Source organism: Betta splendens, chromosome 9 (genome assembly GCF_900634795.4).
Source record: "Betta splendens chromosome 9, fBetSpl5.4, whole genome shotgun sequence".
NCBI lineage: Eukaryota > Metazoa > Chordata > Actinopteri > Anabantiformes > Osphronemidae > Betta > Betta splendens.
In genome coordinates, this window is record NC_040889.2 from 359,051 (window position 1) to 371,767 (window position 12,717).

Consider the following 12,717-nt stretch of genomic DNA (forward strand, 5'->3'; position numbering starts at 1 on the left):
TGTTTCACACTTTTTTGTTATGTATTTAATTCCACATGGGTTAATTCATAGTTTTGATGCCCTCAGTGTGAATCTATAGACATGAAAATAAAGAAAATTCTCTGAATGAGAAGGTGTGTCTAACAGGTGTGTCTGTACTGTATATATAAAATTCTTGTGAAATTACATATTTTTGGTTAAAAAACAAAAAAGAAAACCAAATAAGCGTTTTCAGAGTTGGAGGGCAGGTAAGAACTGTATTAAAATAACTCTCCTATGCTCTCATGACAATTAAAGCAGAACCACGTCACATGCTTTAATAGGTCATTAATGCTGAGCATTGATACCAGCTGTCGACCACATTGAAGCTCATTTTTACGCTTACACTCATTAATATCAGTCTCTTATTAGAGACAGTTCTGAACAACAGCTTTGATTCTCATATACAGTATTTGTGATGAATGTGAAAGGCAGAGGCAGGATGACCCACACATGGTACAGAAAGTTAATTTCACAAGGAGGCAGATACATACATCACTAGATAACAAACATTTGATGTTTCCACTAACCTCACCACATGTTGAGCAAAATGAATGTAGGTTGTGTGATATGTTTACAACAGTTCAACGAAATAAAGTGTTTTGATCTTCGGAAAGCATAAACCTAAAACCTCTTTTACTACCACAGGTAAGGATACTAATAAAATTAAAAATGGAGGATAATAATGAGCAGTTTGCTGCTCACAGACACTAGTGTCTTTAATTGTACAAACTTCTGTACATCTGGTGAAAATGTTTCCACATCATTCACACCTGAGAAGTTTGCCCTGTGTGAATATATTGTTTTCATTAAAGATAAATGATTAGAAGGTGCTTCTCCACAACTAAGACTTCTTTCTAGTGTTACATTAAGATATTTGACCTTTGTGAATGTGCTGGTGCTTTTTTAGGTCTGAGGATGTAAAGAAATTTCTACCACACTGATCACAGCAATAAGGCTTTTCTCCTGTGTGAAAACGGTAGTGCTGTTTTAGATTGCAGGGTGGAATAAAAGTTTTTACCACACACCTCACAACAGTAAGGTTTTTGTCTAGTGTGAATTTGATGGTGCCTTTTAAAAGGAAGATGATGTATCAAAACCATGTCCACAGGTTTCACACAAATAAGTTTTTTATTCAGTGTGAATGCGCTGATGGCGTGTTAGGGACTTAAACATAGAAAACATTTTTCCACACTGACCACATGAGTAAGGTTTCTGTCCACTGTGAATTTGATAGTGCTGTTTCAGACTGGAGGATGTAGAGTAATGTTTACCACAGGTTTCACATGGATATTTCTTTTGTTCTGCAGAATGAACACGCTGGTGTAGTCTTAATTTGTCGGCTCGAGAAAAAACTTTTCCACACTGATCACAGTAGTGGAGGTTTTCTCTAGTGTGAATTTCTTGGTGCTGTTTTAGCTTGCAGGATTGGGAGAAGGTTTTTCCACAGGTTTCACACGAAAAAAGTTTCTCTCCAGTGTGAATATACCGATGTCGTCTTAAGTTGGTGGCACTTGAAAGGGTTCTTCCACACTGATCGCACCGGTATGGATTTTCTCCCGTGTGAATGTGCTGGTGATGTTTTAGTTGGTAGGTTGAGGCAAATGTTTTTCCACAGGTTTCACAAGAATACGGTTTCTCTCCAGTGTGAATCCGCTGGTGCTGTTTCAGATGAGCAGACAAATAAAACGCTTTTCCACAATGATCACAACCATAAGGTTTCTCTCCAGTGTGAATATAATAGTGAACTTTCAAATGATGTGACATTCGAAAAGCTGCTCCACAATCGTTGCAGGTGTATGGTCTTTGTCCTGTATGAATTTGGTGATGGGTCTTTAGGCTACCTCTTGTAGTGAAGGTTTTGCCACACTGGTCACAGCTGTAGGGTGGTTTCTCATCATGGTGAACCTTCTGATGAATCTTTAGCTGGGATAGTTTGTTAAAGTCTTTATTACATGGCTGACAGAGATACAGACGTGAACCACCCTTTCCTCTAAGTTTCTGAAATACACAAAGAAGAAAAACAATTTAAATTTCATGGAGACAAAATAGCTGCAAGATCAAAAAATAGCAAGGTTCCCCAAAACTTCTGTGTCTTCTGATACTTCTATGCAGACAGACACTACTGAACCATGGAACCAAACCTGGTGAAGTTTTAGCTTCATTTATACAGAGAATGAACCAAATTCCAGATAATCTGCTGTTTTGTTGGTTCCTCTGCTGCATTTACAGCAACTTCAAATTCAACTTCAATCTTATTCTGCATCTTCTTTTTAACTTACAACTTATTTATGTTTTATTTACTTGTCTGCACTGTCAGCAGATGGTGAGGAACTAAATTTTGTTTAAGCCTTCAGCTGAGTGGAATGAAGAAAACTTGAATCTTGAACCAACATCTGTTTTTACTTCCATCCTCGCTCCAATCACACACGTTCTCTTTAGGGACTGATATGAAATCATGAGGAAATTGCAGTGACAGACTGACTGCTTTTCAATGAGACAAATATCAGAACATATCAAAACATCAGTTTGCTCCATTAAACTAGATACACACGTATCAGCACGTTGCATAGGACCGATAGACGCTTAGACTAAAATCAGAACATCTGTGGATGTACTGTATGTGAATATACTCACCTTCCTACAACTTGTAAAACTTGCTACTACTAACTTCTCTCTCACTGACTTGCTTTGGTTTTAAGTAAAGATTCAACTCAAACAACATTTTTTCCAAAACACTGTCCTAGTGTAAAGAGACAGAGAAAAGCACAGAGAATGATGGAAAGGAAGCGAGTCCTTCATCTAACTTACTTCGACTGCAGGACAAGGTCCATTAACTTCCTGTCAAACCTAATATTACTGTAATGTTCAGTTAACAGGAAGCTCAACACACTAGGGGTTTTCCCCTAAGTTGCAAAATCTAATAATAGCCATCTAATATGTTCTAACAGAACAGACAAAGCAGCAAACATGGGCTCAATTTCAACAATGGTTCCTCAGGAGGACAGTTTCTCAACAAACAGAAATCCAACTCAGTGTAACAGTCATGAAAAGCATAGACTTGTAAAAACAGCTTCAGTCCAGGTGTATTTTTTAACTATGTGTGCATTAGGTCATGAGTCTAAATCAACAACTGAGAGAGAGGAAGGAAGGAAGAGGCAGAGCTCTGCAGGAAAACCTACCACTTCTATTCAGTGATGAAGTCCATAAAACACAATCAGAGAGAAGGAAAGTTTTTGGGATAGTGCAGATATGCCCAAACAAAGACAAAGAGACCAGAAGAACTACAGGCACAGCTCATGACATTAGAGACATATTATCGTGTGTTTACTTCTTGTTTTCCAAGAGAATAAACTCCAGCCTGCTCACACAGGCCAAACACAACATTCTCTGTCTCCTAGTGCAGTGGTGATGTATATTATATCATTCATGTTCTAGCTTAACAATATGTCTGCTCAGTGTGTTGAGTGTCTCAAATCTTGTTCCTCACAAGGTTCAGTCTGTGTTCTAAGACAAAGAGAATTCTGTGTGTTTGCACCGTGTGTGTGTGTGTGGGGGGGGGGGGGGGTCACAGTGACCTGGAGTTCGTCCTGGGAGACAACTTCTTCTAAAGTAAACAATCATCTGTCTCTGACTGAATAGTGGGACTGGAGCCAGAATGCTGAAGAAGCAGCCTTTAAAAAAATGTGATGGAGGAGGCTTTGCTGCTTTTTGCGTTTGGCTCTTGCTTAGTGCTGCAGCTCTTTTACTCTGCTCCACATTCTTCCTCTGCCTTTAAAGGGAAAACTAAGACAGTATAATGTCTGTGTCCTGTTTTTACTACTAGCACAAAGATCTCAGCAGGAACAACCTGTTGATCTGTGGGACCAGACTGGATAGGGTCCTGCTGCTCCACCTCAGCTCCGCTACTGGACCGGTCCAGCTCGGTTAAACTCGGGTCCTGTTGCTCCTCCTTTATTCCGGTACTGGACCGGTCCAGCTCGGTCAAACTCGGATCCTGCTGCTCCTTCTTTAACGTGTTACTGAACGGGTCCTGCTCGGTTAAACTCGGGTTTTGCTGCTCCTCTTTTATTCCGCTACTGGACCGGTCCAGCTCGGTTAAACTCGGGTCCTGTTGCTCCTCCTTTATTCCGCTACTGGACCGGTCCAGCTCGGTCAAACTCGGATCCTGCTGCTCCTTCTTTAACGTGTTACTGAACGGGTCCTGCTCGGTTAAACTCGGGTTTTGCTGCTCCTCTTTTATTCCGCTACTGGACCGGTCCAGCTCGGTTAAACTCGGGTCCTGTTGCTCCTCTTTTATTCCGCTACTGGACCGGTCCAGCTCGGTTAAACTCGGGTTTTGCTGCTCCTCTTTTATCCCGCTACTGGACCGATCCTGGTCTTGATGGACGTGCAGGTCACGTTCTATCATTTCGAGCTTGTACTGATCCATTTTATTCCAGGTCGCTAAACTTCAGCTGTTCTCCGCTCTGTCTTTAGCCTCTGTCGTAGAGATGTCCAACCCGAGCTCTGCTGCTCGACACAGCGTCGATCTTGTGAAGCGGAAGCGTCGCACGGACCAAACTTCGTAGCCAATGCGAGCGAGACCTCACATCACGTGTCGAGCTGTTACGGCGTCATTATCATTAATGCAAGTAAATTAATTCATAACACATCACGACATTCATCACATACATGACTGAAATCTTTGAAAAACAATAGATTTGAATAATTTATAAGACACGAATTGTGATTTTTTTAAGTCACAGATGTGCAAAATTATCTTCAAAGACAATCACGCAAAGTACCACAAGAAGTTGAGACACGTACTTAATGCTACAAAGCTGTCTGCAGAGCAAACTGTGGATCAAATGTTATAGAACGGTCTGAAAAAGGAGACAGCAGTTCTTCTGTGTCAGCATCTGCAACATCTCCTGGCCACGAGATGAAATGTGAAAAAGTCTTTGGAGGCTGCTGCTAAAATCACCACAAAAAGGTTGTAGAAGTCAGGATAATCGATGTCACAGTAATTGGCAAGACTAATAAGTGCCTTAAAAACAAAAGTGAAGTAAAAATGTAACATTTAAGAGCAGGAGGCTTGGATTCCTCTGGTTTATCTCCTTAACAGACGAACCGTTTGACCCAAGTTGCTAGACTGAGTGTATGTTGTACTGTTTGTACTTAAACCAAGTCAAATTCCTCGTGCCCTCTACAGAACCTGGCAATAAAGCTTTTCTGATTCTAATTCGATTCGATTCGAAAAGATAGACAAACTAAAACCACCACTGCTTTAATGTTTAAACAAATACTTTTAGATTTATTACAAGTGATGACATATTATTATTAACAAGGGAGAGAGAGGAAAAGAGTGTCATCTACTGATACGTGGGGCTCTGTCCCTCTCAGGCTCAGGCATGGGCTCATAGACCCTCAAACTAGGCATCTACACACGTCAGCTAGACATCTGGTTCCGTTCTAACTTTTGGAGCAGACCAACCTTTGGAGTAAGGCCCGAAATCAGTGATCAACTATAAATGTTTACTCAAAAGGAAATGTCTGTTTCCTGGAGTCAATCCCAGAAATTCCTTTGACTATGATTCTTCCAAATTACAAAGGTTATAGAACAGTCACTCTGACCTGTTAACATACCCTGTTCTTCACCTGCAGCAGACACAGAAAAACTAAACCAACTCCTGTGTTTCTAAAACTAGAAACACAGGAGTTAGTTTTGTTTTGTTAGGAGTTTAAACACAGGAGCAACGTTTACCTAGTAAATCTTTTTTTCTTTTAATGAATCTGTTTCTACATGGCAGACAAAGATTTCTCACTTCTCTGATGCAGAGTTTAGTTTCTCTCTAGTTGTGACATCACTGTTCTGCTCCAGACCAGCATTTGGTAGGTAAACTCTATTCATATGTAACTTGTGGTGGAAATTTTCCATAAAGAAGTAGATGAGAGAGTTGTCCTTTTGTGCGATTTATTGAAATAATAAAGAAAATAAAAATAATGGGGAAAGCAAATAAAAAGCATGGATGTTGATCGTGCACATCAACAAACCAAAAACCAGCTGGGGAGATCAGTGCACACACCACGAAGGTGTGATGCAAAGAGCCCACGATCCTCAAGTTGCTTCTGCCTTTTAGCTTCTCTGTCCGACTAGGGTGGAATGTCTTTCTATCCCAATCAAATTACATGCACCATCTCCTCCCTGTCGCAGTGTGTGTGAAGATTTTTACTTTCTCACACCTGCATCGCTGACGTCCAACTATCTGTGAGAAAGGAGCACCAAGTCTCAACAGACAGAGACACAACTCCCAGACCTTGGGTTTGGGAGCTAGAGTTGAGAGTCTATCAGGCAGAGACAACCATTGAACAATCTAGGTGAAATGTCAAATGCATACAGTAAGACAAAACATAAGATATTAATTGCAGAACATAAGTCATAACTCGTATAATAACTGCATAGAAATGCATAGAAATAAGGAAGACACATAAAAATAAGGAAGAGACAATTTTTCCCATAACAAACTGTGGACATGTCTTTCAAACATTGTCTTACTACAGGTTTCTCATAAAATATTACATGTAAACACTGTTATACATCTCCTGTTGTCCACTGTTGGGCACAAAGGTCAACTCTAGATACTGAGGCCAAAACCCTACACTAAGTGACCCAGACTCAGCTGCAGCTTCCCTTCAAAAGGATCTTCTGCAGCCAGATGGTCGATGGAAATAAAACTATACAGACAATTTGTTTCAGGCAGTTCCAGCAGTGAAAAGCAGCCAGACAATAGAATCTGTTACATAAACTATTAGTTCACAAACACTTCACCACCGATACAACTGATATTCAAGTCCAAAAAAGTTGCTCTTTCAAATGCTTTGTATTTAGTTGACAGACATGCAGATGCTGTTGTTTCAACTCTTCCAGCTGCTCCTAGAGGGAGGCCCAGCAGTTGCCGGTATTCAGTTTCACAGCTGTGTCTTTGAGCTGCGAAGAGTTCGAAAGCTCTGCTGGAAGGACACTGAGTAGGAACACGAGCAGAGACACTAGAGCTGAATGTAAAGACAAAGGCAGACAGATATCAACACAGACATTCAGGTAAAGCGCTGAACCATCCACTGATCTGACAAACACTAAACACAGATGTCACATAGTGTTAAATGTTATTTCCAATTGATCGTAATGTTCTTGCACTTTTTAATGTTGTTGCTTAACATCAGTTCTATAAATCTGTGACAGAAAGAGACCTGGTTGTCTCTATGACTGCATCCACCCAGGACTTACTGTAGACAATACTGAGGAAGGAACCATTGAGCAGCAAATCTGAGCTGGACCGATCAGAAGCGAGAGCGTTGACTGATCGAGTTCCTTAACTGTCAGAGCCGTGATGTTTCGAGATTTAAGATGGAAATCTTGAATTCAAAAGGGAAATTCTTTTGCACACATTGATTGTTGTCACAGTTGGAGGTACACACAAGATGGTAGGGAGATTAAAACCCTATTTTTTGGTATTGTAGTTGGGTGGGTGGAGGGGGGTATAGATGCCATACAGAGTATATATGTGCAATCATAGGGGCTACTTGAATACATTTGGTGTCATAATGTAGAGGACACTTGTGTGATGTGATATGAGGTGTAAATTTTAGTTTATGTGTTACTGGTCAGAACACATCAAAATAAGTTCCTTGCACAATGTATTAAAATCATCTCATCAATCATCTCTCGTGCAAGATCTGATTTTTCTAAAAGGTAATAACCATAATATTTTTTTATACCTATAAAAGTGATTATTTTGAAGAAAATAAGTTTTATCTGTACATATATAACTATTTTTAAATTAATATTACTGCAATGCCTACCAATGCAATACTGTAAATGCCTTATATAGTCACCAGATGGAGCTAGAGACCAAGTTTGAGCTAGTTGAACTCCGTGTTTGTCAATGTAAAATACATTTATACAGCATTAAAGCCAAGACTCTATGGATTAATATGATATATGGCATATCTATATTCCTTAATATTTAGTGCATTTGTTCATGCGTAAAGCTAAAAAACTACAAACTGTTTAAAAAAATGCTAGGGGGTGGGAGGTGTTGTTTAGGCTAGAGAGGAGTTTGACCAGCGTCCTCCTCTCAGCTCACAGCACTCCCAGACTTCCAAAAGTCAAAATCAGCTTAGTCTTAGTTTTACTGATGTTCAGTTGGAGGTGGTTCTCCACTCCTAGATAGGGTTGATATGCAAACTGGAGGGGATTGACTGAGGGTTTGATCAGAGGATGCATGGAGTCTGTAATGTAACTCACCATGAGGTTCACAGAGAGCCTCCCAGTCAGTGTCTTCAAAGCAGCTCTGCAGAGCAACACGGTCCTCATCCATCCACCTTTTAACAGTTTTAATGGTGGCAGGCTGCCTTTGAACCTGAGGTGTGTATTGTGGCAGCAGACCGTGGCGGCTCTCGTGCACCAGCTTTGCAAATGAGGGAAAGTATAAATCCAAGCAAAAAATTAACAAAAAATCTCGAACAACATGGTCAGAGAGGGTGCAAGAAAATCAATAGGTAAAAGTAAGTAAAAATACAGAAAAAGACAGTAAGACAGAACGATCAAAACATGCTGCAGCAAGGCCCACGCCTGCACACTACTTTGAGGAGGAATTAGAGGAGGGGTGTCATATTCAAACCAGTCCCTTGCTGGTTTTCCAACTCTCCCTTCCCCAGAGCCTACTGATTACCTTGATCAGGTGTGTTCAGTCAATCAGCAGCCGGGTGGGCCAACTGACACACCTGCTCAAGGTAATCAGCAGGGAGACTTGGAAAAGGGCAGTTTGACGCTCCAGAATTAGAGTGAGATGTGTTTTTGAGTTTTCTTTAGAACTGGAACAGGGGTGTGTTCCAGAAACCGGGTTATGTGACATACCCAGGTAAGTTTGAGGGTAAGTTAGTGATTAACCTCAGCTTTCGATTCCTAAAATGAAGGGAACTTTCAGGGTATGTTTGTAACCATAGCAACTTACTCTCTGAACATAACCTGCTCCGGAGCAGAGGGTCATAAAGCTACGTATCAATGTTTTTTTTCATAAGATTTTTATATGAGAATTATTTGAAGGAGGGAGCGTTATCATTTCTCTACAGAATCATTAATGTATTTAACGAACTATTAAAAACATTTCATCTCAAACTTAACAAACGCGGGTCTGCACTTACCACAGAAAGCATTCTGTGCGTAGCTCTTTGTTTTTTGCATCAGGACACTTTTGAGTGGCAGGTTTGTCCTTTCTATGATAATCTATGGCACATATTTTAATACGTACACCTCGGATGTACTGCACACATGCACGCTTTCGTATTACCGTAGACTTTCCAAATGTGATTGGGTGCATGGATGGCACCCACATTCCTATTAAAGCTCCTTCAGCCAATGAGGGAGACTATGTTAAGAGGAAATCATTTCACAATATCAATGTGCGGGTAACAATTATTTCGTGTTAAGAATCTTTTGGTTTAAAGACTATTAAACTCATTACTGTTTCAATTATCTAGGTAATATTTGATGCAACCCATCTCATCACTAATGTTGAAGCCAAATGATCAGGGTCAGTGCATGATTCCAGAATCTTCAGGGAATCATCACTATGTCACTTGTTCCAACAGGTTATGTTGTAATTTACACAAGTTCATGATTTTACTGTATTGTTTTATTGTTTTACACATTTTAATCATTACAGGACACTGCAATAGCTACTTGGTGGGGGACAGAGTATTCCCTTGTCTGCCCTGTTTGATGACACCCTACCCTGAACCTGGACCACAGACACAGTTAAACCGGGCCCACAGCAGAACACGGCCAAGGTGGAGACGACCACAGGCATCCTGAAGGCGAGGTTCCAGTGTCTGCGTGGCCTCAGGGTCAGTCCAGAGAGGGCATGTGATTGTGTTGTCCTTCATAACGTTGCCACAATACAAGCAGAGCCACCCTCCTTGTCCTGCTTAAGATGACCAAGAGGATCCAGTAGTGAACGAAGTAGACCACAGAGATGGAAGACTCTTAAGACACATGATTTGTCAGAATGTGGCACGGTGGTACGGTGGGTAGCACCGTCGCCTCACAGCAAGAAGGTTCGGGATTTGATTCCCGGAGGCGGCCCTGGTGCCTTTCTGTGTGGAGTTTGTTCTCCCCGTGTTTGTGTGGGTTCTCCCTGGGTTCTCCAGCTTCCTCCCAGAGTCAGTGCATTAGTCTCTCCATTGCCCGTAGGTGTGAGTGTGTGTGTGAATGGTTGTCTGTCTCTGTGTTGCCCTGCGATGGACTGGCGACCCGTCCAGGGTGTACCCTGCCTCTCACCCAGGCTCCCAGTAAGTCCAGTAACTTCGTATTGTAACGAGAAAGCCCCACCATCTCGTTTAAAAAGGACAAACGGCATTTATTCAAAGCAGCGTGTTAAAAACAAATAAACGAGCTGAAAACTGTGTTTTCAAAACCAGACACATTAATGGACTTAAAGCCGTTTCCCGTTTTCTCGTTTCGGGGAAAAATGAATCGACTGTGGCATTGGAGCATTTTGCCAGAATGAGTTTCGCAGAGAAAGGACACTTGGTTTCCAAACCGCGACCTAAGCATCCCCTCAAACTCCACGTTTGGGGAATGATTTCTAAGTGGGGACCAGGACCAATGATTATTTTCGAGGGGATTATGGATAGACAGTTTTTCGAGGAGTCCATAATCAAATGCACAGTGGGGCCATATATTACAAAGTATATTGAAACACGGTATCAGTTTTTCCAGGACAGACCTGTCTGGAGGCGGAATGAGTCAGCTGAGTGCAAACACCGGCAGAGTCCCCTGATCTGATCTCCTACTAATTAAACTAAATCTTGCTTCTAAAACCAATGGTCTTTTTCTTATACTCCTGACATTAAAAACCTTTCACTTCACCGCTGTTTAAACGCAGTTCTTATGGACGTTCACATAAAATCTGTAAGAGGATTTTATTTAATATAAATAAATACATTGTATTAAATCTTTCTCTATGGTGCGTCAGAACGTCAGGACTCAGCAGATCAACAACGCATTAATGCAGCAGCTTGTTTGTTTTACATGTGCTTATTATGCACGATAAATGTTAAAGTTTTTCACTGAATGAAAACGAAAATAACTCCTGCTCTGCAGCATAAACCACTTTGACCACTTTTAAGTTGGTCAAGTTAAACAGTTAAAACAGTAAGACATAGTCAATGTGTCCTTTAAACGGAAGCTGCAACATTACACTTTACCGTAATGACATTTACCACAATATCTGCAGAAAAACAATGTTTTATTACACAGGCAACACAGTGGATTTGGAACTCGCTTCGCGCGAGTTACGGCGTCTGATGTTGATTCAGTTCCAAAAGCAAACTTCAAACCCCATCCCCTACTACGTGTTGGCACGGAGACATTAACATATTGTCTCCACTCGGTCAATAGGTGTAAATACTTTAGCTCCGAGACAAAGAAAAACTCCATGGGAGATCAGGCAGCGTGATCAGCTGCACCTACGTAGGTTGTGAGACGCCAAAACCTTTCACTTGACTTTTTAAAACGCTCTTCTTATAGTATTTCACACAAGTCTGGCAGACTACCACTGCTAAGTTGTAGAGGATATCATATAATAAAAATAAATAAATTGTAATAAACTCTCTCTGTGGTATGCCAGAACGCCAGGACTCAGTAGATCTCCGACTCATTAATGCAGCAAGTTGTTTGTTCTGCATATATTGATTCTGCATGAGTAATAAGACTGTTTTACACTTATTTAGACGAAGACAAAATCAAAAGAGAGACACCCATCAATTTTTAACAAATGTGCAATAAAAAATATAAACAGAAAACGCTTGAAAGCGTTTCCGTTTCATATTCCATTTATTTCGTTATTACTTCTTTCACCTGTACCACATAAAGTCATTGCAGAGCTACAACCATGTTCCTACAAAGTTAACCAGCTGTTTATTTCCTTATTCCCTCTTTCATGTCCGTCTGGTGAATGAAAGTGGGCGTGGCCATCCACGTCCCAGAGCAGGGACACTGGGGGAAGGGGAAACACCCATCAATACGTCTGCCTGCTACAGCCTCGGCTGCGTTGGGTTGTTAGTCTCCCTTTCACCTGTACCATATGAAATGTGTTCCTACGAAGTTGATCAGCCGCTTTCAGAATCAGAATCGTTTTTATTCCCCAGGTTTATTCTTATTTACAAAAAAAGCGGCAGATGCCCCAAACAGGCGCAGTGGCTCTCGCCCAGAGACTAAAGACCCCCCCAGCCACCTCCTTACGAGCACCAGCTCAGTCCAGCTACTTGTGTTACCAGTGACATAGTCAATGGAAAAGGTTTCCAGACCACTACAGTGGCTGAGTACAGAGACACTAGTACTCCAGTGCACAGGAAGGCATCCAGAGCAAACTTGTTTTACTCCCCCTCATGCACTGAGGACAGGAATGCCCCCACTCTGGGGAGGGAAACCCAACCTGAGAGCCAGAGTGACAGTGGTAGGTTAAGCCCCCTGTTGGAGGAGAAAGCACCTCATTCCAAATGCAGGAAGCAGCGTCGGGTTCACCCACGTTACAGCGACCGGTGGGACGACACAAGCTCAAGTGACTCTGATAGTGCTTATCCTTCCCCAAACTTAAGTTTGCGCCTACGCCAGCTTAAATCCCTAGCCAAAGACATGGAGTGCTTTGACCCCAT

The 12,717-nt window shown here is 41.4% G+C and overlaps 1 protein-coding gene across 2 annotated transcripts; it reads right to left on the minus strand.

Annotated features, from left to right (window-relative positions):
* Positions 1–281: 281 nt before the first annotated feature.
* LOC114861872 (zinc finger protein 501-like) lies at positions 282–4,593 on the minus strand. 2 transcript variants are annotated; one of them, XM_029161542.3, is made up of 2 exons: positions 3,869–4,577; positions 282–2,019 (listed from the first exon to the last, which is right to left on the minus strand). In XM_029161542.3, the coding sequence occupies exons 1-2, from the start codon at positions 4,448–4,450 to the stop codon at positions 1,150–1,152; spliced, it is 1,452 nt and encodes a 483-aa protein (XP_029017375.1). In that variant the 5' UTR covers positions 4,451–4,577; the 3' UTR covers positions 282–1,149. The 2 variants fall into 2 exon arrangements, with proteins under 2 accessions (XP_029017375.1, XP_055368029.1); XM_055512054.1 differs by having other exon boundaries at positions 1,883–2,019; positions 3,597–4,593.
* Between the last annotated feature and the right edge of the window lie 8,124 nt (positions 4,594–12,717).

Bases quoted from the DNA above. Each gene is read 5' to 3' on its own strand.
- LOC114861872 (XM_029161542.3), bottom strand. From the start codon at position 4,450: ATGGATCAGTACAAGCTCGAAATGATAGAACGTGACCTGCACGTCCAT. The intron at 2,020-3,868 runs GTTGTTCCTGCT...TGTGTATTTCAG, and splicing joins CTGGTCCCACAGATCAACAG to AAACTTAGAGGAAAGGGTGG.